This window comes from Perognathus longimembris, chromosome 6, assembly GCF_023159225.1.
Source record: "Perognathus longimembris pacificus isolate PPM17 chromosome 6, ASM2315922v1, whole genome shotgun sequence".
Taxonomy (NCBI): Eukaryota; Metazoa; Chordata; class Mammalia; order Rodentia; family Heteromyidae; genus Perognathus; species Perognathus longimembris.
In genome coordinates this window covers 44,010,746-44,038,341 of record NC_063166.1, presented here as the reverse complement: position 1 = coordinate 44,038,341, position 27,596 = coordinate 44,010,746, and the positions used below count along the sequence as shown (strand labels likewise).

The following is a 27,596-nucleotide window of genomic DNA, read 5'->3' as shown; positions in this document are numbered from 1 at the left end:
CTTCTTTTGCTCTACCACTTGTGCCACAGTGCCACTTCTGGCTTTTTCTGTTTATGTGATACTGATGACTGAAACCTGGGGCTTCATGCATCCTAGGCAAATATTCTACTGCTAAGCCACATTCCCAGTCCAACTTCTAGCTCTTTTTTTTTTTTTTTGGCCAGTCCTGGGGCTTGGACTCAGGGCCTGAGCACTGTCCCTGGCTTCTTTTTGCTCAAAGCTAGTTCTCTACCACTTGAGCCACAGTGCCACTTTCAGCTTTTTCTGTTTATGTGGTGCTAAGGAAACAAACCCAGGGCTTCATGCATGCTAGGCAGGCACTCTAATGCTAAGCTACATTCCCAACCCACCAACTTCTAGTTTTTTGCTGGCTAATTGGAGACAATCTCACAGACTTTCCTGCCCTGGCTGGCTTCATACTACAATCCTCAGATCTCAGACATGAACCACCTGTGTCCAGCTAATTGCATTCTTTTTAAGAACATTTCTCTTACTGAGGCTGAAGATAGTAACTAGCTCAGTAGTAGAGTGTGTGGTTGGTATGCACGAGTGGGTTCAATTGCCGAGGTAAAGGGATGACTTCTATTTTTTTTTTTTTTTTAATTTAAAGGGCTGGGAATCTGGCCTAGTGGTAAAGTGCTTGCCTTGTAGGCATGAAGCCCTGGGTTCGATTCCTCAGCACCACATATATACATAAAGGCCAGAAGTGGCTCTGTGGCTCAAGTGGTAGAGTGCTAGCCTTGAGCAAAAAAGAAGCCAGAGACAGTGTTCAGGCTCTGAGTTCAAGCCCCAGGAATGGCGAAAAAAAAAAAGAAAGAAAGAAAGAAAGAAAAAAAGCCACTAATCTGGGACTAACTTGTTAGGATGAATGCCATGCACTTTGTGTTTAAGAGACCAATGGCTGATGCTGAGATGCTGAGGAGACGAGGTTACTTTCCTCACCTGCAGTGGAAGTCAGGGCCTCCTGATCAGTCTGCTTTAGATGCGAGACAACATAGCATGGCGCCGGATATGCGCTGGGGAAGGGCAGCACAAAGGAAACAAGTGTGGACTCTCCTTCCTGTCCTTTCAAATGGAAGATTTTACTAGCATATTTGATGTTCAGTATGTGATACCATGAACAATTTATCATTTGTAATAGGAACTTCTAAAATAGTATTACAATTCCTTAAAGTTTAGAAGCAATTTGTTGATGATTTTTTTTTTCCAGTCCTGGGACTTGAACTCAGGGGTCTAAGCACTGTCCCTGGACTTCTTTTTGCTCAAGGCTAGCACTTTACTTCTTGAGCCACCGTGCCACTTCTGGCTTTTTCTGGTGTGTGTAGTTCTGAGGAATTGAACCCAGGGCTTCATGCATGCAAGGCAAGCATTCTACTACTAAGCCACATTCCCAGCACTCATGAAATATTTTCAAGCCCTGGTACACTGCAATGTTGATGTATTTGTAGGGATTTTTTATTAAGTGTAATAGGGATAAAATTCAGAGCTTTATGAATACATATAAACACTTAACCCTTGCTTGTTAAAGAAAAGACCTTGGCCAAGGATTCTAGATTGGCCATAAACTCATGATCTTCTTGCCTGTATCTGAAAGTGCCAGGATTCCAGGCATACACATGGTTACTGTTTGGACTATGAGGAGTGAATTCAATTTGCTACCATGCAGGGTGTCAATTTGATGGGAGAAGATTAAATCATTTATGCCTAACAAAACAATTATAGGATAAATAAAATTCTAGACAGCACTATGACCAAGTAAGTGTTCATGAGCGGTGGAAGTCACCAGGAGCAACAGCATCAGCAATGACCATAAGAAGCAATGACAATGACCCTGTTACCTCCCTAACATTCCTTCCCAAAGCTATAATCACTTCTTATCCTGGAAAAAAAAAACAAAACACAAAAACCCCAAACACAAAAAAGACAATAGTCAAAATTGGATACCTGCCCAGGACTTCCATGACTCCAAGAGTCAAGCAAGACAACCAACAGACCTAGACTGAAGCAGGTGAAGAGATGATAGCCTAGAAAGACAAAAAGAGCTAGAGTGAGAAAACTGGTGAAATCCAAAGAAAATCTCCATAGGTAAGATGTAACAGTAGTGAAAGCTGGGGGGGGGGGGGGAGAGAGTAGATAGAAACTAGTAATCTTTGGAATCCCCAAATAAGATTTTTTTAGAGAAAGAGGGGCTACTGGGAGAGAGCAATAGATGAGGTTAATCTGAAAAAAACTAATATATACACATGCAAATCACCATTGTGAAATTCTTGTGCAGTTAATACATGCTGAAGTAAAAGAAAATGAAAATAGGCGGTTGGGGGCAAGGTACCAGCTAGAGGGAGAAGGGCCAATGGAGGACGCTGAATGAAGGTGAGGATCTAATTGAAATATTTTATATGCATGTATGAAAATAGAAAAATAAAGAGGGCTGGGGATACAAAAACTTTCACAGCTTATGAAACAGGAAAAGCTGGCACTGCTGGTTCACATTTGTCATCTTAGCTACTCAAGAGACAGAAGTTCCTGGCTAGCCAGAGAAAAAGTTGGTGATATTCCATCTCAATAGGAAAAACTGGTGGGTGGCCTGTCATTCCAACAACAGGGCAAGCTTAAATATAGAATTATGGTCCAAGCAGGCCCCAACAAAAAGTGAGACCTTCAAAAAATAACCAGGGCTGAGTGCTGGTGGCTTACATCAGTAACTCAGGAGGCCGAGAATTGTGATTCAAAGCCAGACCAGTTCAGTCTGGGCAGTAAAGTCTGTGAAACTCTATCTCCAATTAACCTCCAAAAAGCCTGAAGTAGAGCTGTAGCTCGGTTGGTAAAGTACCTATCTAGCAAATGGAAGTCTAACCATAATGCCACCAAAATAAAATACCTCAAACTTTATACATAAGGTAGCTAAATGTCACCTGCAATTTATTGTCACTTGTAGGGACACTAATAATAAAGGCAGAGAACTCCTATAGAGAGCCTCTTTGTAAAACTGCACTTAGTAGCTGGGTGCCTGTGGTTCACACCAGTAATCTTACTCAAGAGGTTGAGTTCCAAGGATGGCAGTTCAAAGCCAGCTGGGGTAGTGTTATGACCTGGAAGTGAGAAAAATCCAAGGCATGGTTAAAGGTGATAAATGTTTTATTAGTCCATCAGCAACTGCCTTGCCCCTGGCTACCCCAGAACTAGGCCCAGTTACAGCCTCCAAGGGGCTGAGGTTTTTTTTTTTTTTTCCTTTCTTCCTTTCCACAGGCCTCTTGTGCTCCATAGGCCTCGGCTCTGCGGGCCTCTCCTCTCCACCAGCCTGGAGCTCAGGCCTCTCCTCGCTGCCTGTCTGGGCTTGGGCCACCCTACACCACTTGTCTGGACTAGGGCTTCTCCTGTCCGCAGGCCTGGGAGCTTGGCCTCTCTGCTAGGCAGGGATACTCAGGCCCGGGTTCCCTGAGGGGAACCCTGTCACTGCTCAGCTCTCCCAGCACCTCTTGGTGCCTTGCTTTCCCTTCGTATCCCCCTTTTCCAGAAATCTCACCCTCTTGTATCCCCTCCCGCTCCACCCCCCACCCCCCTGTGGCAGTTCTGGTGCCCTCATCATAGGGCGAGATCCCCTTCTAGGCTCTGCAGTGGGGCGTGGCAATGACACCAACATCTGTGACTTATTTCTCCAATAAACTACCCAGAAAAGGGGGGAAGTGGCGCTGTGGTTCAAGTGGTAAACTAGCCTTGAAGACAGAGGCTCAGCCACAGTGCCCAGGCCCTAAGAAGTTCAATCCCTGGGACTGGCAAACAACATAAATAAAATTGCACTTGGTGAGTTTGTTTCTTTGCCAGTCCTGGGGCATAAACTCAGGTCCTGCATGCTGGTGCTCTACCACTTGAGCCACAGAACCATTTCTGTCTTTTTCTAAATAGTTTACTGAAGATAAAAGTCACATAGGGACTGGGGATATGGCCTAGTGGCAAGAGTGCTTGCCTTGTATACATGAGGCCCTGGGTTCGATTCCCCAGCACCACATACACAGAAAACGGCCAGAAGTGGCGCTGTGGCTCAAGTGGCAGAGTGCTAGCCTTGAGCAAAAAGAAGCCAGGGACAGTGCTCAGGCCCTGAGTCCATGCCCCAGGACTGGCCAAAATAAATAGAGTGCTAGCCTTGAGCAGGAAGAAGCCAGGGACAGTGCTCAGGCCCTGAGTTCACGGCCTAGGACTGGCCAAAAAAAAAAAAAGTCACATAGACTTTCCTGTCTAGGCTGGCTTTGAACTTGATTCTCAGATCTCAGCCTCTTCAACTGGAATTTATAGATAGGTGTATGCCTCAGGCATTCAGTTTAGTGAGGGTCAGCTAGGATTAAAGCTTTTGGTAGCCTTGATGACTCGCCTCTACACTCCCTTTCTTCTGCTACCTCCACAACTGGCCTTTCACAGAGTAGCATCTCTGTGGTGCATGCTCACAAGAGCCCTCACTCTTGGTTGACCAGCCCAGCTCTGGGTCAGGCTCTTGACCAGGTGAAGGCTGATGAGGCTTCTGGGTACAGGGTTTATGCTGGCGATAAAACACTGTCACCTACAACCTGCTGAACAAACTGGCCCCAAAGGGTATGAATACAGGAAATCAGACTTCACTTTCAACACAAATTTTTGATGTAGTAGGATGATTAAACTTGTTATTCCTTCCCGTGCCTTATCATATTAAGATAACTCATATACCATAAAAATCATCACAATAAACAAAAAGTTCAGGGCTGGGGGCAATGTGGAAGAGTGTTTGCCTAGCAGCCATAAGGTCTGAGTTCAAATCCTAGTACTGCTAAGTAACAGTATTAAAAATAAATGTTGGGGGCTGGGAATGTGGCCTGGTGGTGCCAAATTTAGTTACAAGAATATTTAATCAAGCTGTCAAATCTCAGAATACGTTTAACTTCACTTCATTCACTCCCAATCCTCCTTCCCAACCCTGGCATCCCCAATCTCCACTCCATACATTTACCTATTTTGTTTTGTTATTTGGTAATTCAACTGCGAGAAACAGAGGAAAGCCACATTTTTTTTGAGAGTCTATTAGAAAGCTGGCCACTGCAAGTGGACTCCTGTCTCAAAGACCTGCAGCCCAGAATGTAGCTTGCACAAAGCTTTAAGACAAAAATCACAATTGGGCCCAACAAAAACTTATAGGGCTGGGAATATGGCCTAGTGGTAAAGTACTCGCCTCGTATACATGAAGCCCTGGGTTCAATTCCTCAACACCACATATATAGGAAAAAGCTGGAAGTGGTGCTGTTGCTCAAGAGGTAGAGTGCTAGCCTTGAGCAAAAAGAAGCCAGGGACAGTGCTCAGACCCTGAGGCCATGCTCCAGGACTGGCAACAGAAACAAAACTTATCATATAGGGGAATACTCAGGAGCAAGCAAAGCAAACCATGTAGGGAAATACTTGCGGATGAGCAAAACTTTCTATACAGGGGAATGATCAGGGGTGAACAAATCAAACCATACAGGAGAACAGTCAAGGGCCAGTATTCTTTTAGAAAACCTTTCCTGTGGCTGTGCAGCATGACATTTGCAATTACAAGGATGGCCTATGTTACCTGTAGGCTTTTCAGAGCTGGGTGAAAATCTCCCACTACCCCAGCAAGGCACCAGGACGGCAGTGAGAAGACCGTGTTACTTAGACCCAGTATCCTTATTTTAGTTTCAGGTACATGAAATCAAGTGTCTACTTACTTATAACCCTACCAAGGTTCACCTGCATAACATGTACTGATCCTGCATTATCCTTTATTTTGGTCTCAGTATTGGAGCTTAGATTCAGGGCCTCAAGCTCTTATTCAGCCTTTTCACTCATAGATAACACTCTACCAGTTGAGCCACACCTCCAATTCAAAGAGTTCTGCCTGGATTGGCTTTGAGTCTTGATTATCAGATCCCTGAGTAGTTACCATTACAGGCATGAGCCACTGGGTACCCAGCTACAAACCACATTTTAAATGTTCAATGCCAACACAGGAGTGAGAAAGCAGGGTTGCCTGTGCCAGCAATGGGTACTCTACCACCCAGGCAACTGTGAATCTTAACCATGTTAGGGAAAGTAACTGGACAGGAGAAAGCCTCAGCTACTAAGTGGAAGTCAGTGAATGGGTGATTTCCCATTTGCCTCTATTCTAAGGTCAAACCTGAGGCTACTGTGATTTGGTAAGTATGTCAAGCTTGGTCGATTTAACTCCAGTTAAATGCTGGGTGCAGTGGTGCATGTATATTAATACCAGCTATTCTGAAGGTGGATAATGAGAGAGTTGAGATTTGAGGCCACGCCAAGCCAAAAGTTGGTAAGACTTCATCTCAACCAATAAGCTAGGCCCACTAGTGTACACTTATTTCCCCAGCTACTCAGAAAATGCAGATCAGGGGAAGCTAACAGTCCATGCTGGCCCAGGGCAAAAATGTGAGACCATAGCTGAAAAAGACTGAGGGAGGGAGGGATGGAGGGAGGGAGGAAGGAAGGAAGGAAGGAAGGAAGGAAGGAAGGAAGGAAGGAAGGAAGGAAGGAAGGACTTACTGGCTCAGGAATGTATGTATGTATGTAATGTCTGTATGTATATATGTATATCAAGTCCCAGCTGAGATAATTCACCCGCAAAGCAAGAAGTTTTTTAACCCACCTCTGCCTCACAGTCCACCTCCACCACCACCACCACCACCACCACCACCTAGGGGAAAGCAAAGGGTAGCAGAGAGGCTCACTTGCCCCAGGGCCTAAGTTGAGCCTATGGTTCTTTGAACCTTGCTCTCCACCAGGCAGAGGATGTAAGACCAAAACCCACCAGAGCAGTGAGGGGGAAACACAGCAGCACCTGTCCCATCTGAAGGGACACCTGCTACTCAGCTCCTTTGGGAGAAGGCAGTCCGGAGGCCTAACTCTAGACTTTATAAACAATGTCCAAGCTCTTGAACGTTTCATTTCCTCCTATCAACATGACATGAATCTTTACTTAAAGATCACACAGACACATGAAATCCATGGAAAAACCCTCTTGTTTATTTGATTAAACAAAAATAAAATAAGCTGCATAGGAACATTTTTAAAGTCCAAAGAGACACCAACTTTGTTTTCAGGCTGTGGTAGCTGATACAGCATCTCCTTGCCACCTTGCCCAGCCCTCTCTGTGGACCACAGCGATACATTCAGAAGCCTGTTAGCAAACACAGGACTTTAAACACTTTGCCATTGGTTCTTCTCCTGTTCATTGCCTGTCATGCCTGAGGCCTGCAATACTAACATACAAGTTTTAGAAGTCAAAACAAAACAGGAAGGGTCAGGGACAGGTGTGTGTAAATAACCCAAACCCACTTCTGCCGAAAAGTTTGGAAAAATCTTCCACCCATCTATGGAACGTGGGGTCCACACTGCCACAGCAATGCCCATTAACAGCGGAGTGGAATGCAATGGCACCCCAACCAGGCTTGTAGTGAGCTTCCTGCAGCCCAGGAGGTATTCTGGTGGCACATAATCCTATTGATCTGCCTTGGAGAAATAACAGAAAATTAGAGGTTTGGTCTGTCTAATATCAGGCAACATGCCTCTGTGATATGTCATCCAATTCTGCATTTATTCTCTTTTAAAAAACAAAAACTGAGTCATACATTCTACACTGAAAGTATTTTTGCTGACCAGGCATGATAGCTAATGGACAGTATTTAAGAAAGATTCATTAAAAGGGAAAAAAAAATACAAACAACCCTCCCGCCCACCCAACTATATGTAACATGCTAAACATCCCCTTTACCCACCCACCCTTGTCTGCATTGATGTTAGGAGAAAAGGAAAAAAAAAAGTTTCTTATGACCCTAAAAGCAAGAAAATCCAATAAATGAAAAACGTCTTCCTTTGAAGAAAGAGAACTATACAGACTGCAAGAAAGAGAACTGATGATTTCAAGAAAGTAAACACTTCGCTACACACGCCAAACATTCTGCCAGTGTGCTGTGATAGCCCTAAGAAAATCACTACCTGAGCTGGAAGTTAATACAATCATTAAAAGAGGTCTAAGACCGTGTGGAACACAACACTTTTAGAACCATTACTGGTTAAATGGAGATGGAAAAACATCTCACCAGGCTGGCTTTTTAACCCGTAAGATCAGTTTTCAAAACAGACATCACTGAGGTATATTTCTTCAACCATGACCGTCATAAACCCAACTAGGAGGACTATAACAGTGGTCTTCAGACCCTCTCATCCAATCACATCCAACATTTTTCCAGGGAAGAAGACAGGAAGAGGGTCAATACAGTATATCCTGATAATGTGCTTCTTAAAATTTATCAAGTATTTTAACAAACAAGAAACAAGAAAAAGAGGGGAGAGGGGAAGGGAAACAACCCGTTAATTAATGTTACCTTTGGTAGAAAAGAAAATCAAAACAAAAGAACAACACATCTTTCTCCAGTCACTGCAATGGGAAGAGCTGAGTCCAGAAGGCGCTCAGTACAATCGTGAAGTCAAAGGGCCTCATTCCCTTCAAATACCTGATGTTCCAACTCGACCTCTACGGTTTTCCCTAAAAAGTTCTATTTGCAGACATTCAAATACAGATAAAATATTTTTCTCTTGAAGAGAAAAAAGAGACCTAAAGGCCCTTATTATTTGCAGTTAAGTCCTCCAATGGGTCAAATTAACCAGTAGTTTCATAACACTGAAAAATGTGGTAGACAGAGGTATGTATAATTCAATTGAGGGAGGAGGAGGGGAGCCAGCTTTGTAAGAACTACTTGCATTTATCTGACATCTCTTTTTAAAGGTCAATCCTTTCTCCTGAGAGAAATCAGGTCCAGATTTATGAGGTGATCTGGTCCAGATCTAGAGGTAGCTTTCCCACTTCTGCCTGCTCCCCACTAGACTACAACAATTTTCAAGCTCTGTTTTTGCTAAAGTGAGGTAGATAAGACTTTCACCACAGTGAGGTAGAAAACAAAGGCAATCGGTGTGGATGGGGGAGTGTTGTGCCTGTGCCCTGGCCCACAGGAAGGCAAGAGAAGCCAGAGAAAGCTGCAGGCCTAGGAGGACCCTTTACAATCACCTTGCATGTGTGTGACTTTTATACAGCCCCAGACTGTTGAAAACTCAGTAAGAGGGAGGTCCTAAATAAATACCCTAAGTACTTTTTGGCACCACTGGATTTAAAAAAAACAAAACAAAGCAAAATGGGGGGAGGGGGGAGAAGAAAGCCTAAAACTTTGGCATATCTTTCACTATCTACCAGAACACAGCAATTCTAGAATCTTCCAAACAGGAAAACAACATATAAAACAAACAGAATTCTGTTGCTTCAAGCCTAAAAGATTTCTCTCCTGGAATAATTAAGCTTTGGCTTAAAACAGACTGAGGCCAGCCCACCTCAAGCTATTCTCTCAAAGCTCCATCACAAAGTGTCTTTCGTTCTGGCAACTTCTTTGGCCCAACACATAATTGAAAATCTGTTTAGGGTACCCTTCTATGTTTCCCAAATAAGTTAAACTTACAAGGGTGTTGATTGAGGAGTTAGTAGTGCACTTGGGATTTAGCTTAGGCTGGGCCCTGCTCACTCAGGATCTCCTGGCAGCCTTGACAAAGCACAGGTGGAGACCAGACTGCTCCAAACTGTACTAAGAAATCAACCTTTCTTTTTTTTTGTTTTTAAAGACCACCCTTTTGAAATGTTAAGTGGGTGCCAACCATGAATTTATACCTATGGGCCAATTAGATTTATTTTAACATCTCAATAGCTCTAATACCAATGGGCACCTCAAAACATACATTTCTACCATCAGACCATTATTTCTACATGGGAAACCACCTAATCGTCATTCACTCCATAGAAACATTTTCAGCTCTGCAGCCAAGGACCTACCGGTTTCACCATGTTGATGACAATCCTTTGACCCAATTCCTAACCCACCTCACAATGGGCAGGACCAACACATTTGAATGCAGGTATTAGACCAGCCTCACACTAGAGAGCACCAAACTTTGGCCTTTATAATCTTACTTTGATTGGGAACATTCAACCTTATACCAATAAACACTCTCCAAAGTGCTTAGCACCAATCCCTGGGGGCCAGAAGTCAATGGGGGGCAACCACAAACAGCTACTTGCTTTAAAAACAAGTTTTCCAAATGTGACTAATGTTTCTCAGATGCTAGTCACTCACACCCTTCTGGGTGCAAAACAGATAAGGGGAGCCCCACCTCCAAGGAAGGAGAGGCAGCATCTCTCACCCACACAATTGCTCTAAGCCTGCACGCACACTGGTCCCTCTATTGATTATTAAGACCTGACCTCATCATGCCAGTCACGGAGGCAAAACCCTGGCTTACAACCAAACAAACCCACAGCAAAACATTAAAGGTTTTTTTTTTTTTGCTTGTTTTCTTTTTCTATTGCTATTTATCAAGAAAATTTCTCATTCACTTAACAGTACTCCCCCACAGAAGAGCAAGTTAGGAAGGAAGGAAAACGACCCTGGGAAGAAAATGGAATAAGAGAACAGAAAAACAAGGTGGCAGAAATCAATTTAAAAAGCTTTGCTGCTCAGCCACAAATCTAGGAATCTAAGATTTTTTTTTTAAATCAAGACCTATTTCTTCACTTAAAAAACCAAAACCAAAAAGTTTAGAAGCATGTATAAAAGGCAGTTGTGGGGTATTTAAGGGTGGCTTGCTGACCAGTGAGGAGGCCAGGAGAAAATTACCTGAGTTACTCCACTCCTTACCAAAGAACTTGAAACACCGCAAAACAAAAGGAATTGGATTCTAAAAGAAAAGGTGCTACTTATCAAACAAGATTCTGAGGGGCTCTACCAGGAACCAGGAACCAGGAAGCTGGGGGCAGGAGGGACAGTTTTTGGATCTCTGGTTGCATACAGTTTTTGTGAGTTGTTCCCTATTCCATTGTGGTCACTCAGAAAGGGAAGAAACTCTCAAACTTACATAGCTAAAGCAAGAAACAAAGAAGAAACAAGGTAACTGGTAAACTAAATTTCCAAAAGATGGCATAGACAAGTAAGTTCATAATTTCAAGCAAGAGGTCTTCCTGGTTTGCCACTGGAACGCAGGAGCGCCTCTTTTCCTGAGGACTGCTACTCCAGCATCTGCTCTTTTTGGGGGGTGGGGGAAGGGATACAGGATCCACTCAGGATTCTAAAACAGACAATACTTCGAAGCACAAAGTTTGTTTGTACCCAAGTCTGGCTTACAGCAAACAAATCCTGTAAAGTGACAAATGCCAACCCCCTAGTTGTGAGGTAGAATTCTGGCTGATACGTTTTCATTCTTTGGTAACAGGTTTAAACAAAGTAACAATGTCCTATATTTCAGGTTGGGGTGATTTGGGTTCACAAATCCTTTACATTCAAAGCCTTGGGTAGGGGGTGGAAGGGGAGAGCTTCATGTTAACTATGAAGTACAACAGCACAACTTGGGTACAGGATCCTGTGAAGGTGACCTGAGCAGAGGATGTAGGAACAGGCTGTTCCCACTAACTTGAGTTTCAAATATTCTATTTCCCTGAACTTCCAAAGCAGGGGGAAAAAAATTGTGCTTTTAAAACAAAGTTTTTTTTCCTTAATCTATTGACTCTTCTTAGAAAAAGAAAATCCTAGCATTGTAGTACATTCACTCCAGGGTCAGGTATGGCCCTGCCCCTCCAGAACAGTCAATAGTCAGTCAGTCAGTCAGTCCCTAGTTGGGGGGTGCCTTGCATCTTGAGTATCCTCTACTTGCTCTTGCAGCAAGTTAGTCCATGTCTGAAAACCCTCTCAGCAAGATGAGTTTTCTTCCTTCCACCTAACTCTTCATATCCAACAAGATAAAAAAACTTTCAAGAATACTTTTAATCAAGAGTCCTGAGCTACATCTATGTCTCAGAAGTATTAAAGGGGGGGGGGGGGCGCTTCCTTGGGATATGGTATGTCATTTCCAACTTCACTACTGGGGTGCAAGATGGCTTTAAAACACACACACACACACACACACACACACACATACACACACACACACACTCCTCCCTTCAAGAAATAAAATTTAACCACCCTAAGATATAAATGATCTGCTTTTCTTGGCTAGCAAGCCAGTCACCTCTCCTAAGGATAAAAAAAGACTGAGGGAATATGTTAAACACTTGAGTTAAGAACAGGAAAGCCTTCTGTTGCAGCATTTAAAAGAAAGAAAAAAAGACAATCTTCCAAAAAGATCAAACCACACAACACAATCTAACCCCACAGGAATAATATTCTCAAGAACACAAATGCTCTATGAATTTTAATCCCACTTTTCCTAGTTTTAGTTTCTGTCTTTATAGTAGTTTTTGTGTTTCCTTGGCTCAATCTACAGAATGCACCCACCACACACATCCAGTGCCCTTGCAGTCAGGCTTGTGCACGTCTTGCCCACATGGGGAAGAGGGAATGTTACCATCACAGAGGAGGGAAGAGGGCCTGCTGGAGAAGGACATGCAAAGATTTATGAGGTAGATAGAAATGATCACTTCACAGGCTCAATCCCTGCACAAAAGGTAAGTACATTCATCTGTAAAAAATTAAAGATGAGGTAGGACTTAAGTAATGTTGTACTTTTCTTGTTCTCTTTAAAAAAAGAAAAAGAATCCCTGAGACTGCTTCCTCTTTGAAATTCAAATGGACACACACACACACACACACACACACACACACACACACACACACCCCAAACACAGACACCCAGAAGATGCGATTAGAAGATGAGGATTCGATTGTTGCCAAAGTCCACCACGACAATCATGCCATCAGGAGTGACTGCGATGCCAGATGGGCGATCCATCTGCCCAAAGCCGCTGCCTTGAGTGCCAAACTTGCACAAGAAGCTACCGTTGGCTTCAAACATCTGCACACGGTGGTTTCTGGAGTCAGCCACAATGATACGCCCCTCCTGGTCCACGGCCACACCTTGTGGGCGCAAGAATTGCCCATTGCTGGTACCCTCTGAGCCCAGGAAGCGTGCTGATTGGCAGTCGGGGTGAATGACCAGGAGCCGGTGGTTGTTGAAGTCAGTGACCACCAAATGACCTTCGTGGTTGAAGGCCACACCCCGTGGGGAGTCAAAGTGCTTCCAGAGAGCCCCCTCGAAGCCGTACTTATTCAGGAAAACCCCATCAGGCCCAAATAGCTGGATGCGGTGGTTCCGCGTATCTGACACAAGGATCTTGCCCTCAGAATTCACTGCCACATCCCAAGGGTAGTTGAACTGCCCGTTTTTGGTTCCTTTCTCACCAAACTTGAGGAGGAACTGACCCTCAAAGGTGAAGATCTGGATGCGATGATTGTCCTTGTCTGCCACTACAATTCTGCGTGAGGCATCGCAGGCCACCCCAGCTGGTCGGTCGAACTGCCCAGGCCGGGAGCCCAGGGTGCCAAATTTGTGGTGGAAGGAGCCACAAGGCTTGAACACCTGGATGCGGTTATTGCTGCGGTCGGCCACGATGATATAGCCTTCCTTGTCTACACTCACTCCCCACGGGCGGCAGAGCTTGCCATCACTATCGCCCTCACTGCCAAAGCTCAGGCCCGGCAGCCCAATGCCCACGTAGCTGCGGCCAGACTTGACCACTACCTTGAAGGGGCTGTTCTCAATATGCTGGTTGCACAGGGTCACAGACACCAGGTGCTCACCCTCCAGCTGGGGCCGGTAGCTCACCAAGTAAGTCCCATTCTGCTGATCACTCACCTCTGCTCCAAACAGATTGCCATCAGGACCCAGGACCACAGCTGACATTAGGTCACCTCCTGAGAGGCGTGGCTCACCATCATGGTCGTAACCAATGACAGTGAAGGAGGCCACCTTACCCTGGAGGGCCCGCTTCAGGCCCTCACCAGTAGCCTTAGTGAGTGGTGCAAAGGCTCCACTGCTAACAAAGCCAAATGACTTGATGGCGAGGTACAGTGTCTGGTCTGGGGGTGTGAACATGACCCGATCATCTTCCTGAGGCTGCAGGAGGCTCCGCAGGGTCTTCAGCTCCTGCACCTGGGCCAGCATCCGGTCTCGGGCCAACAGGACATCCAGGGCCCGACCTTCCTCCAGGACCTGCTGGACGGCGCTGATGGTGCTTTCTAGCTTGTTGAGGTTTTGTCGAAGCTTCTCCACCTGCAGGTACAGAGACTTGGCCTTCACCTGGCGGATCTTCTCTACCTGGAGGGGAAGTTGAGAGAACATGGACTTAGGAGTGGAGCACCAAAATCCAACCATCTTTCCACACAATCAGAAAGCCTGAGACTGAGAAATGGCCACAACACATGTAGCCTGCATTCTTGAAGAATGGCAGTTTGTCTTTTTTATTTTGTTTTGTTTTAATGGCATCTCTCATTCCAGCTCCCCTCCCTCCAAAAAAAGATTGAGGAGAAACAGCCACTAGAAGCGGGGACTGGTGTCAAAAGCCTATAATCTTAGCTATTCAGAGGCTGAGGCTTGAGGATCATAGTTCAAAGCCAGCCCCAGGCAGGAAAGTCTGTGAGACTCTTTTATCTTCAATTAATCCACCGAGACAAGATAAATTATATACTTCATATGCAATGAGTCTGAAGGAGAATACTCCTATGGGAGGAACACAAAGGCACAATGTCTCTCTGTGCCTCTGAGATCTGAGGGTAGAGGTTCAAAGCCAACTCAAGCAGGAAAGTCCATGACATCCTTATTTTCAGGAAGTGGAGTTGTTGGTCAAGTGGTGGAGTATCAGCTGTGAGTGAAAAATTTTAAGAGACAACACCCAGGCCCAGAGTTCAAGACCCAGTCAGTACTGGTACTCTTCCCCATATAAACAGACAGACAGACCAAGTACTGGAAGAAACTATAGATAACTGTGTACTGAGGCTTAAACACTGGTATGCTGTCAAGATTGTGTCCTGATTTTGACAATCTTATGGCCATGAAAGAGTATCTTTGTTCATAGGAAATAAACAATAAAGTACTCAGTGGTGAAGAGACGGTGCTTCCAGATTTCTAACTTACATTCAAGTTACAGCATAGATATTTGGCACTTGAGACCTCCAAGTTCTACAGTCATAGATACACAACCACCTGTGCTTGAAAAATATTTGGAAAACACCATAATGCCTGTACAAAACTGGGAGACTCTCCTTATCCTAGATAGTAATTATTTATACGATTATTTATCAGATTGGGAAACTGAACACACAGCATGTGGGGCAGCCTGAGCAGAATTTCCTCATGGGTGCAAGAGAATAAGGCAAACAGGGCAGTGTGTAAACAATCAGTGAATCGTGCAGGTGGGGCTTGAGGGCTGTCCTTAAGCTCTTCTGCTCAAGGCTGAAACTCTATCACTCTGAGCCTCAGTGCCACTTCCAGTTTCCTGGTGGCTAATTAGACATAAAAGTCTATTTGGTCTGGCTTCAAACTGTGATCCTCAGATCTCAGCCTTCTGTGCCTGATGCAGTTGTTATTTTAAAGTTAATTATTATTGACAATTACTATAAGTTAAGAATTAAAGAGAAATGGTCAAAGTTGTCTAACAAAGCATGTACTTTGGCATTATAGAAAGTACAACAACCAATAGAAAACATGATTTTTGCTGGCACTAGCAGCTCACAGCTGTAAGCCTAGCTACTCAGGAGGCTGAGATCTCAGGATTGTGGTTTAAAGCCAGCACAGGCAGGAATCCCAGTAGATCTTATCTTCTAGATTCTGATCTACTGTTAGCCCTGAGCAAAAAAAAAAACAAAAAACAAAAAACAACTCACAAAGACAGCCTGCAAGGGGGGAGGGCAGGGGAGGGGAAGGGAGGGGAGGGAGAAGGGAGGGGGAGGGGAAGTGCCTTACTCTAGATTTACCCCTGTGAGGGAAGTGGTTCATAGTTCTTATGAAGGGCCATGATTGTTCAATGCTCTCCTCATCTGAAAGCCAGTCTAATTCACAGCCAAGGCCCACTATTCTAAAGCCTGGATGCTAACTTATCTTCCCTTGAGGAATGGTGATATGATTATGATCTATCCTGGTCTTATCTTCTGTTAACTGTGAAACCTTGATACTGTGAACAGAGGGAGGGTTTGTGTAAGAGAGGTCTTGAGCTTGGACTTAGACCAGATCAAACCTTTAATTCTAACCCATGAAACTAGGGAGCTGTAGCCACCTTAGTAGTAAGATGGGGGGTACTATGGAAACAAGAACGAAGAGGTGCTCGGTCTGGGAATATGGCCTAGTGGTAGAGTGCTTGCCTCGTACACATGAAGCCCTGGGTTCGATTCCTCAGCACCACATATATAGAAGTGGTGCTGTGGCTCAAGTGGTAGAATGCTAGCCTTGAGCAAAAAGAAGCCAGGGACAGTGCTCACCCTGAGTCCAAGCCCCAGGACTGGCAAAGAAAAAAAGAAGAAGAGGTGCTTCTAGATGCAAAGAACTGGATAGCTTAGCAAATTAAAACAGAATCTGGACTTCCTAGAGCTTAATGTTCAATATCCAGAGAGGGGAAATTAGCAAAACCTATTATCACAGAGGCACCCAGGCAGAGCAAGCTCTGATCAGAAATAGAAAACATAGTCATTAGTCAGAGAGGGAATGTCTGTCTTAGCACAGTCAGCAGGACCCAATGCAGAGTGAGGATAAATGAGATGGAGGTATCTCTAAAACATGCAAGCCTATCTCTTCTTTTTTTGGTCAGTTGTGGCACTTGAACTCAGGGCCTGGATGCTCTCCCTGAGCTCATTGGATCAATGCTAGTGCCCTTCCACCATGGTACCATTCCCATTTCCTGGTGACTAACTGGAGGTAAAAGTCTCTTGGAGTTTCTTGCTTGGGGCTGGCTTTAAATCGCAATCCTTAAATCTCAGCCTCCAGAATAACTAGAATTATAGGTGCAAGCCACCAGCACCTGGCTCCTTGAGGATGTTTCTTCAGGTAAGAAGCAGCAATTTTTTATATTAAGTGCAGATTGGCTCTTCTTCCAAACACACTTCCCTGAACACTTGATTTCCAGGTGTTCTCTGAACGAGAAGCATCGGAGAGAGGTGGGGCTGCCTCCCAGCGGGAATGTATGTAGTTAAATACATACTTTGTGTGGAATCCCACATACAAAGGCCTTTTTCATTAGGAAATCCAGAAGAGCGAGTTTGTGGTAGAGCTCACTACATAGCTCTCAGGTTGCAAGACTCTCCAGTTATAATTAACATTCGTGGGTGGTTTGAGACTGGCAGACCTTGGGAACATCTGACTGTCTGAAAACTATACCATGTCAAACCAGGTACTCAAAAAAAAAAGATAATGCTGAATTGAGTTTTGCTAACCTGCCTATCCCACACACAGGCTATTTTTCACAGAAGAGTGTGTGTGTGTGTGTGTGTGTGTGTGTGTGTGTGTGTGTGTGTGCGCGCGCGCGCGCACCCCCTGTAAGCAGCTCTGCAGCCATGTGTTCAGAGAATGTAATTAGAATGAAAGCAGCAGTGTAGGGTCCTGGCCTGTTGGTAGACTTAACTCTCTGACTTCCTGAATGGGGATATAAAGTCAGAATAGCTGAGCTGCTGAGTTGGGTGGGGTGGCAGTCTTTCCAGCTGGTTTTTATCTAAACAACACACCAATGTGTTCAGCACCCTTTCCTGCTCCAACAGGAAGACAGGGCATAAACTCACTGCCCTCACAAGTGGAAAACTGGCTTTCCACAGGGGTCAGGAAGTACAGCCAGACAGGACACCAAAAATAAGGACGTTTCCTATAAGCCTGCCTTTCCTAACACAGTTTGATTGTTCTCCCTTCTTTCTGCCTCCTTTTGAGTGTGTGCAATAGAAAACCTGAGCCTCCTTCCAGTCTAGGCTACCCAAGTAGCTCAGAAAGGGCTCCCTGTAGCTTTATTGAGTGAACAGCACTCCAATATTCCAGGGACGGCCCCTCCTGCCCCAAGTCTTTCTGAGAAATTAGAAAATGTTCTGGACTTAGAGCTTATGTGAAACTAGGAAACCTGCTGGCATTTGCAGAAACCAGTTGTGGAGTTGGGGCAGCTGGGTGAGGGGGGCACGTGTTCCATGTTACCTTCCATAGCAGCTCGCACTCCCGCTCCTCCAGGGCCTTCTTGTGCCTGGCAGTCACAGCTTTGACTTCTGACTGTACCACCTTCACCTTCATCTCCACCTGTTCTGCTACGGTCTGGGCCTGCTCAATGCTCAGCTGGAAAAGCAAAAATAGTGTTGAGGCATTGGAAGGGCTTTCATGCCTTCACTCCTTGATCAGACCTACAAAGCTCACATTCGTGCCATTTGGTCCAAACCCTGTGCAAGGGCTGGGGATATGGCCTAGTGGCAAGAGTGCTTGCCTCGCATACATGAGGCCCTGGGTTCAATTCCCCAGCACCACATATACAGAAAACAGCCAGAAGTGCCGCTGTGGCTCAAGTGGCAGAATGCTAGCCTTGAGCAAAAAGAAGCCAGGGACAGTGCTCAGGACCTGAGTCCAAGCCCCAGGACTGGCAAAAAAAAAAAACAAAAAAAACCCAAAACAAACCCTGTGCAAGCAGGTGCTGAAGAAGTTACTGGCAAAGGCTGGGTTTCTTTGTGTGCAAAGTGGCACCTACAGAGTGAAATGTCAGACTATTAAAGAGATATTATATAAGGGAAGATCAGTTTAAAACCCACAAGCACACAAGCAACCCCCTCCCCCTTTCTGAAGAAAACCCTGCATGCCAGATACATCCCTCCTGTGAGGGTGCCCCAATAGGTGTGTGGCTACTCCAGAATATTCCTATCTAGTCATCAGCAACAGCCAGTGCACCCTGGGAGTACCACCTGATCTAAGAAACTGGACTTTGTGGCTAGGCTAGACCCATCCAGCCTACACCCTATACTAATAGACTGAATAAATCAGTCGGTTTAATCAGACATATTATCATTCATAAAAAATTAATCCAGACAAGGCCCCATGTTACCATTAGTGTTCCATGATGTGTCTTGTAAAACCACAAGGATTTGTTTGAGACACTGAGGTACTAACTAGGGAATTCTGATCTACTTGCTAGTGGAACAACTGATTTCAGAGCAGACGATCCCAACTAGGACACAGGCTATGAAGCCAGGAATGTGTTTGCCCTGGAATGTGGAGTTATCAAAGATGAAAAACCCCCCCAAAACAGTCCTGGGAAAATCAGGCTCATGAGCTGTCCATGGAGTCAGACTCAGGTTCAAATCCAGCTCCTCCTACCTAAAGGCTTTGCACATGGGCCTAGCTCTTTCCAGTCTTGGGGAAGAGCCAATAGGAGGGAAAACCAAGAAAATATAAGGGGGCTGGGAATATGGCCTAGTGGCAAGATTGCTTGCCTCTTATACATGAAGCCCTGGGTTCAATTCCCCAGCACCACATATAAAGAAAACAGCCAGAAGTGGTGCTGTGGCTCAAGTGGTAGAGTGCTAGCCTTGAGCAAAAAGAAGCCAGGGAGCAAAAAGAATCTCAGGCCCTGAGTCCAAGGCCCAGGACTGGAAAAAAAAAAGAAAGAAAGAAAATATAAGGCAGGAGCTGAACATGGGTCATGGCACAGAAAAAGGCATGCTGTTAGTAAGTCTCAGCTGACAAACATATCTGGAACTCAAGTAAACCATCGTTTGTCCTCTGCCTGCTTAGTGGGTGGCACACCAAGTTGGATCACATACCTGGCAAGGCCAATTCACATTGTCCCCCTTATTCTGTGCATAAACTGTGCTAATGTACATGTAGCCAAATTGCCACTAGGGACATTTTGTACCTTTACTAGTAGGCAACCAGCTAGGAGCTGGTGGCTCATGCTTGTAATCCTAGCTACTCAGGAGGCTGAGGTCTGAGGATCATAGCTCAAATCCACCCCAGGCAGGAAAATTCTAACCAGCAGAAAGCCAGAAGTGGAACTGTGGCTCAAAAGTGGTGAGAACACTAGCCTTAAGCAGAAAAGCTCAGGGACAGCGTTCAAGCCCTGAGTGCAAGCCCAATGGCCAACACACCACTCCTGACCAAAAAAAAAAGTAATAGACAACCACCACCAATATCTATGTCTCGCTGGTGACTACTAACTTACCAAGTCTTTTTCTGGTTATTTGAACATTTAAAACTATACATACAATAGACGAGGGGTCTTATTTTTATGAACACTCTTCAGCCCAGTAATACTAAGTTTCAACTTGATCTGTCAGCCCTGTGGTAAGTAGGAGCGCCCTCACCTCTGCATGTTATGTCCACAGAGAAGTCCTTGAGCGCCCACAGCTCACAGGGCTACCTGTCTTTCTGAACTTTCTGCCCCAACATCCAATCTCCCCCTCAATTCTGAGGTCCAGCTCAGAAACCACCTCCCTTTTGGAGTGACCACACCTGCTCCATGTCAAACCAAGTGGGGACTAAGTACATGGCTCCTGGTACTAAAGTCCTTAGGGGAAACAAATCATTCTACAGGAAGAACTTACAAAGTTTCCATTTGTATATGCTGTTGACTCTAAGCACATTTACATTAGGTAGCTGTGTACTAGGTTCAATGCACTCCTCAAAGTGTAACCTGCTTTGGAAATGCAGCCTTTGCAGATGTATAATTAAGATGTAGTTATACTAGACTGGGGCAAGTCCTAAATCCAATGACTGATGTGTGCAATATGAAGACACAGAGGAGTAAACAGGCCATGCAAAGACAGAAGCAGAAATTAAGAGATACATGTGCACACCAAAGGCCACCAGCAATTCCTAGAAGCTGGGAAGAGGAAAAGAAAGAAAGATCTTTCAAGCATCCTAAGGGAACAAGGCTGCTGGCAACTTGAGATGAGATACCTGGGTTGGGTTTTTTTTTTTTTTTTTTTTTGGGGGGGGGGGCAGGAGGTAGGGGTAAGGTGGTGTCTGTCATGGGGCTTGAACTCAGGGCCTGGCTGCTGTCCCTGAGCTCTATTCCTCAAGACTAGAGCTCTAGCACTTGAGCTACAGCTCCACTTCCAGTTTTCTGGTGGCTACATTGGTTAATTAACCAGGTTAATTTCCTGCCTGGGCTGGTTTTGAACCATGATCCTCAGATCATAAGACTCCTGAGAAGCTGGGATTACTGGTGGTGTAAGCCACAGGGGAGACCAGCTCCTGTTGTTACCCAGTTTGCTACAACAGACCTAAGGAACTCTTAGTAAGAAGCCAAAACTTAAGCAGACAGGTTCATTTATCTTTTGGGTCAGATCCAAAATATAAAAATTAAACAACCAATCAAATCATTGTGCATAGAGAGCAGATGTCATAAAGTATGAACATGTTTTGAACACCTCATGCTATTAGGATTCATGGGGTAGGGAATGAATATCACTACCTAATTTACAGAAATTTCAACTAAGGGAAATGTCAGACCGGTATGAAAGAAGCCTAGGGCAAAGAGCACACCAAGGATTGGATTACAGACAGGTGGTGAGTGCAAGGAGGAGTCACTTCAGCTTGGGTTGGGAGAACCAGGAAAAGTCCTGCCACAAGAACCCAGAAGGAGGGACTGGGAATGTGGCTTAGCAGTAGAGTGCTTGCCTGGCATGCATGAAGCCCTGGGTTCATTCCTCCACACCACAGAAACAGCCAGAATGGCGCTGTGGTTCAAGTAATAGAGTGCTAGCCTTAAGCAAAAGAAAGCCAGGGACAGTGCTCAGGCTCTGAGTTCAGGCCCGAGGACTGGTTTAAAAAAAACCAAACCAAACAAGAACAGAGAAGGAAAGAAAGGATGAGTCCTACCTCACTAAGGCTAGATTGAGTATGTCTGTTGCCAGAGCAGAAAGTACTACTGTTGAGCCAGGAACTAGTGGCTCACGCTTGTAATCCTAGCTATCAGGATCCTGAGATCTAGGAATCACGGTTCAAAGCCAGCCTAGCCTAATCACCAAACTAACCACCAAAAAAAAGTCAGAAGTGGACTGTGGCTCATGTGGCAGAGGGCTTGTCTTTTCCAAAAGAGCTCAGGGACAACACCCAAGCCCTGAATTCAAGCCTCAAGACCAATAAACACATTTACCAGTGGGCCTTTTTTGTTATACTAAATAAGAAACAATAATTGAATAAGGAAAATAATAATAAAAAAAATCAAGGAAAAACTACTCCTAACCCATCAACACTCTCAGAATTAGTGCATCATATAAAACTTGACCAAAATGTTACTCTCAAGAAGAAACAAAATGAAAAACCTAATGTTTAAGAGGGCAGTAACAAGTCCCACCTTTTCTTTAAGCGCCCTAAAGCAGTGGTGGGGTGCAAACATCCTCTCCCTTGCCTGGGGGTGTCTTCCTATGCTCAGCCTGGGTGGGTGATCTTTATAGGATATCTAGAATTAATTCAACAACTTATGTACAGGGATATTTCTAGAACTAGGTTTCTCAAGAAAAGCTACCAGCCACATTTACACTGTCTGACAGGTTCAATTTAAAAGATAAAAACCAGACATACAAGAGGGAAATGTACTTCTAATAAGTACACCCTTCTCCATTCATGACAAGTAAACAAACTAATCTTGAAAATAAGCAAATCAGGATATCAAGGCTCAGGGAAATGAACATCACAAGCAAAAGCACCTCAATAGGGAAGTCAGTACATGCAGGCTGCACTGCAGCCTAGGGCTGTTAACTTGTGACAGGACAGGGGCTAGGAATGGAGGGGCCTGCCACCAACACAACCACAAAAGCATCATCAGTGGTCTGATTTATCTGATTCAGACCAAAATGCCCAGGAAAGGGCAAACACACTCTATAGTTAGTTGGGTCTAGAGAATGGGGATGAGTATCCTCAAAAGATTTCTTCCCTGGATTGGCAGTATCTGTATCTGTCCCAAGGGTTGTATAAGGTCCACAAGTCATACATACAGCTGGGCGCTGGTGGCTCACACCTGTAATCCTAGCTACTCAGGAGGATGAGATCTGCGGATTGAAGTTCAAAGCCAGTCTGAGGAGGAAAGTCCTGAGGCTCTTCTTTAAAGAAAACCAGAAGTGGTGCTGTGGCTCAAAATGATAGGAGCCCTAGCCTTAAGCTCAAAAGCTTAAGGACAGCGCCTAGGACCTGAGTACAAGCACCACAACTCAGAGAGAGGGGAGAGGGATCGTACATATAGTAATGCATACTTATGCTTCTTGGTTGCCTATGGCCTGTTTGCCTATATTGATAATTTTATTTATTTATTTATTTATTTATTTTTGGCCAGTCCTGGGCCTTGGACTCAGGGCCTGAGCACTGTCCCTGGCTTCTCTTTGCCCAAGGATAGCACTCTACCACTTGAGCCACAGCGCCACTCTTGGCCATTTTCTGTATATGTGGTGCTGGGGAATCAAACCCAGGGCTTCATGTATACGAGGCAAGCACTCTTGCCACTAGGCCATATTCCCAGCCCTATATTGGTAATTTTATATGACCCTTGAATGGCATATCCAAATGGCCTGTGGCAGTTCTCCACCCCTGTTGGGGCTCAGGGTATAGCTCAGTGGTGGGCACCTTCCTAGTACTTTCCAGACTCTGGGTTAGATCTCTAGCACAGCACAAAATATCACCATTTAAACAAAGCTGGAATTAGACATTAAAGCACAACTAAGGGCTGATGGACTATAAAATGTCGCATTTAAGAGTGATACATACTTTCTACAGGCTTAAATATAACTGCAAAATTAGTCCACAAAATATGTATTTTTTGCGGGGGGGGGGGGGGGGGGGAGTCCTAGGACTTGAACTTGGGGTGTGTGGACACTGTCCCTGAGCCTCTCTGTGCTCAAGGCTAGCTAGCACTCTACCACTTGAGCCACAGCGCTAATTCCGGCTTTTTCTGTTTGTGTGGTACTGAGGATTAGAACCTAGGGCTTCATGCATGCTAGGCAAGCACTCTACCACTAAGCCATATTCCCAACCCTCGTATCCTTTTCTTAAGGGGTGTGCTCTTGGTCTTCTATTTGCACTGGTACAAAGGGAGCTGCAGAGCATAACGCTTTTGGGCACAGGACTAAATCCAAAGAGAAAAATGTAGGCAACCAGACCAAACCAATCAACTACTCCAACCGGGCTTTACACATGAGTCACCCAGACCCCAAAGGACAAGAAAGGAAGGAAAACAGGAGGAAAGAAGACTGGGATGGCTCAGGAAAGCCTCATACATCCACCTTGCAAGATGAGCTAGATTGCCTAGGCAATCAACCAAGGCCTGAACCTTAAGAGCAAGAGCTCTCAGGAACAATGGCAGGATCACAAGCTGATGGATTCTTCCCATTCTTTTTTTTTTTTGTTTGTTTGTTTGTTTTTTTGGCCAGTCCTGGGCCTTGGACTCAGGGCCTGAGCACTGTCCCTGGCTTCTTCCCGCTCAAGGCTAGCACTCTGCCACTTGAGTCACAGCGCCGCTTCTGGCCGTTTTCTGTATATGTGGTGCTGGGGAATCGAACCTAGGGCCTCGTGTATCCGAGGCAGGCACTCTTGCCACTAGGCTATATCCCCAGCCCTCTTCCCATTCTTAATCTGTTTCTAATGACACAAAACTATCCTGGTTCTAACTCAGAACACTTACACTAACGGGAAACTGAACCTCCCCAATTCTCCTGGCCTGTGACATTGGAAAAATCTGTTTCTGTGAGAATATAAAATGGCTTTAGTGGGCTGGGAATGTGGCTTAGTGGTAGAATGCTTGGCCTAGCATGCACAAAGCCCTGGGTTCCATTCCTCAGTACTACATAAACAGAAAGAGCCAGAAGTGGTGCTGTGGCTCAAGTGGTACATTGCTGGCCTTGAGCAAAAGCAGCTCAAGGACAGCCTGAGTTCATATCCCAGGACTGGCTAAATAAATAAAATGGCTTTAGTGCAAATTGCTTAAGTGCTAGTTTGACATCAAACTTCACCTTGGCTTCTACTACAAACCTCAAAAGCCTGTACTGGTATCTCAGAGTAACTCAAGAAAAAAGGGTGGTGCTCACCACCAACACGTAGGAACCACTTACAACACCCATGCCCTGCTTTCCTACAAGGCCTCTGCCCCATCTGATATTTGTCTTTTCTAGGAATGACCAACGCAGTGAGCACTTTAAGATCATAGTCCAAGCTTCACATCACTGACTGTATGCAAGCTTTGAATAACTATGATCTGAAGCAAGAAGGAATACCTACACCATGGTTCATATGGTTAAGACAAGGACTGTCTGGAAAAGTAGACTTGCTATCTGACCTCTGAGTGGAAGTGCAGTCCTGACTAACATTGTGTCTCTCACCCATAAAGTAATAACCCTTTCCACATGACCCAACATATACTGACAAGTATTTGACCCCTATGGTCCATGTCAAGGATGTTTTATGCTCACACAACAGCCTATCAATGACCATATTTATCTTTATAGTATATACTTAAACTGTATTTAATTTAGAAAGTTAAGCCACCCATCTACTCTTCTCTCCACAGAAAGTTTAAATTTTAATACTCTGTGTTGGGCTCTAACAAATGGAAACATATTTCTCTCCCAAGAGTGGCTGCCTCCACAATGGAGAGAATACCAGTAATTCTCTACAACATGTGTCAAGGCCATGCTAAGTATTCTCAACCTCTTAGGACTTGAAAAGGACACCATCGACAGGATGTGATGGTTACCTCTAGCTCCCCGATCCCCCAGGTGATGGCTGGTGTGTCAGAGAGCACTGTTTGAGGACATCAATGTCTTGGAAAAATGGCATATGGGTAGAGATGCTAACAAGGGAGAAATTGAACAGCAACTCAGAAACACCACACAGGACATTTTAAAGAAAACATACAATTCCAGTACCTGGGAGGCTGAGTCCAGGCTAGATACATCAAGAGTGAGTTGGAAGGTGGCAAGCATGATAGAAACTTTGCTATAGTAATGACAGTATTTGTTATACCAGAAACAAAGACTGTAAGAAAAATTTCCAGTGAGTTGAACATTAGAAAATCAGACTCATCAGAAAAACAGGCTCATTTCAGTATCACACATAGCTAAGAAACATTTTAAATAAAATCTAAATTTCTCCAGAGCATATGTTCTCAACTCTTTAGGACTTCCCCCAACCCCCAAAAATGACTTACTTTAAAGTAAAAACCAAAAATTAACTAATTTTATTGACTACTCCAGAATGTAATTGTGTTTCTTATGTAATCTTTGCTAGAAACAAATTTTTGCTAGAACAACTTTTTTGACTTTCAACCTTATCCTGTAATTTGGGGGTAACATAGAGAAAATTTCTAATTCTCTAAAAGCTCAGGTAAGATTTAAAAGCAGTTAGGCACTAGTGGCTCATGCCTGTAATCATACCTACTCAGGAGGCTCTGAGAATTCAGGCTTGAAGCTAGCCCAAGGAGCACCTCCCATTAACCACCAAAAAACTAAAAGTGGGGTGTGGCTCAAGAGGTAGAGCACCAATTTCGAGGGGGAAAGCTAAGGGACAGTTAGTTCCTAAGTTACCAGGCCTTGGTACCAAAAAAAAAAAAAAGTGAAACCTTAAAAAAATTATGACAATCATCCCAGCACTCTATTATTTAACCATGCATCCCAGAACCATGCATGCCCCTCTCTAACCCTAACTTGAGGGAATTCAACAAACATGGGTATTAGTCGTGAGGACTTTATTGCCCAAGGAAGAAATCAAGACTGCATCTTAATTCCTCAATCCCATGTTCCCTATTTTTCACCTACATAAAGGTGAAAAGTCTGCATAGCAAATACTTATTGGCCTAAAGCATCCCATGTCTACTCTTCCTGCAATGCCAGTGCCCATTTGGATGTTGGAGGGGTTGCGTAGAAACTTACCAAGCAGAGGATCTCAGGCAGGGCACGTGGGGATCCAGCCATAAGCCTGCCACCTTCCCAAGATGGCTGAGTCCCTCTGCTCACTCCTCACTTTCCTGCCTCCCAACACCATTGCTAATCTGCCTGTCTCTCCTCCTGTCCTCTAGTGAGGAGAGTCTTGTATGGGTCAGTGAAAGAGGGACTGACTGACCTGGATGGCTTGGCGGCCTTGCTGTGCATCCGCCAGCAGCTGGATGGTGAGTGCCCTTGAATCCTGTAGTGCATCCTGCAGATAGATGAAACTGTGGCCACCATGGCGGCCCATTGTACACTCGCGGCAGATGGGCACAGAGCAAGTGTCACAGTACAGGTGCAGCACCTGGGAACCAAAGAGGAGACAAGTATGAATAAGTGATGAGGTGGGAGGAGCAAGAGGAAAAGGAAGGCAACCCAGTGGTGTTCTGGATCCCAGATTCCAAATGAGCCACTTCCTTCCCCTCTAAGACAGATAGGGGTGTCAGTGTTGCAGCTCTAAATGCAACTACAAACATCTACTGTCCTTTTCCAACCCTACTGCCCCAGCACATGTGCACACACATACACATACATACATACATACACACACACACACACATACATATTTGGGCACACACATATATATTCAAGCACATGAGGTTTCCCTGTGTCTCAGCTTAATTACCCAGAAGATGCTGCTGTCAGATCAATAGTCTAAATGGAAGAACATATCCTAAGTTCCAGTTGCCAGTACAGCCTCTGTGGGTATGAAGCAAGGTCAAGTGCCAGCCAATACAAGCTACCACCACCCTCCATGAGGGAGCTCAGAACACAAAGAGAAGATCCCAGGCACTCAACCAAAAAACTAGTGTGAGG

General features: G+C 44.8%; 1 protein-coding gene across 1 annotated transcript in view; it reads right to left on the bottom strand.

Moving 5' to 3' along the window:
• Window positions 1-11,118: 11,118 nt before the first annotated feature.
• Trim71 (tripartite motif containing 71) overlaps window positions 11,119-27,596 on the bottom strand; it is a 73,555-nt gene continuing 57,077 nt past the window's right edge. The window contains exons 2-4 of the mRNA XM_048348624.1: window positions 26,917-27,084; window positions 18,025-18,159; window positions 11,119-14,181 (exon numbers count right to left, since the gene is read on the bottom strand). Of these exons, the coding sequence (XP_048204581.1) occupies window positions 12,730-14,181; window positions 18,025-18,159; window positions 26,917-27,084 (1,755 nt within the window). The 3' untranslated portion in view covers window positions 11,119-12,729. The remainder of the gene's footprint in view (window positions 14,182-18,024; window positions 18,160-26,916; window positions 27,085-27,596) is intronic.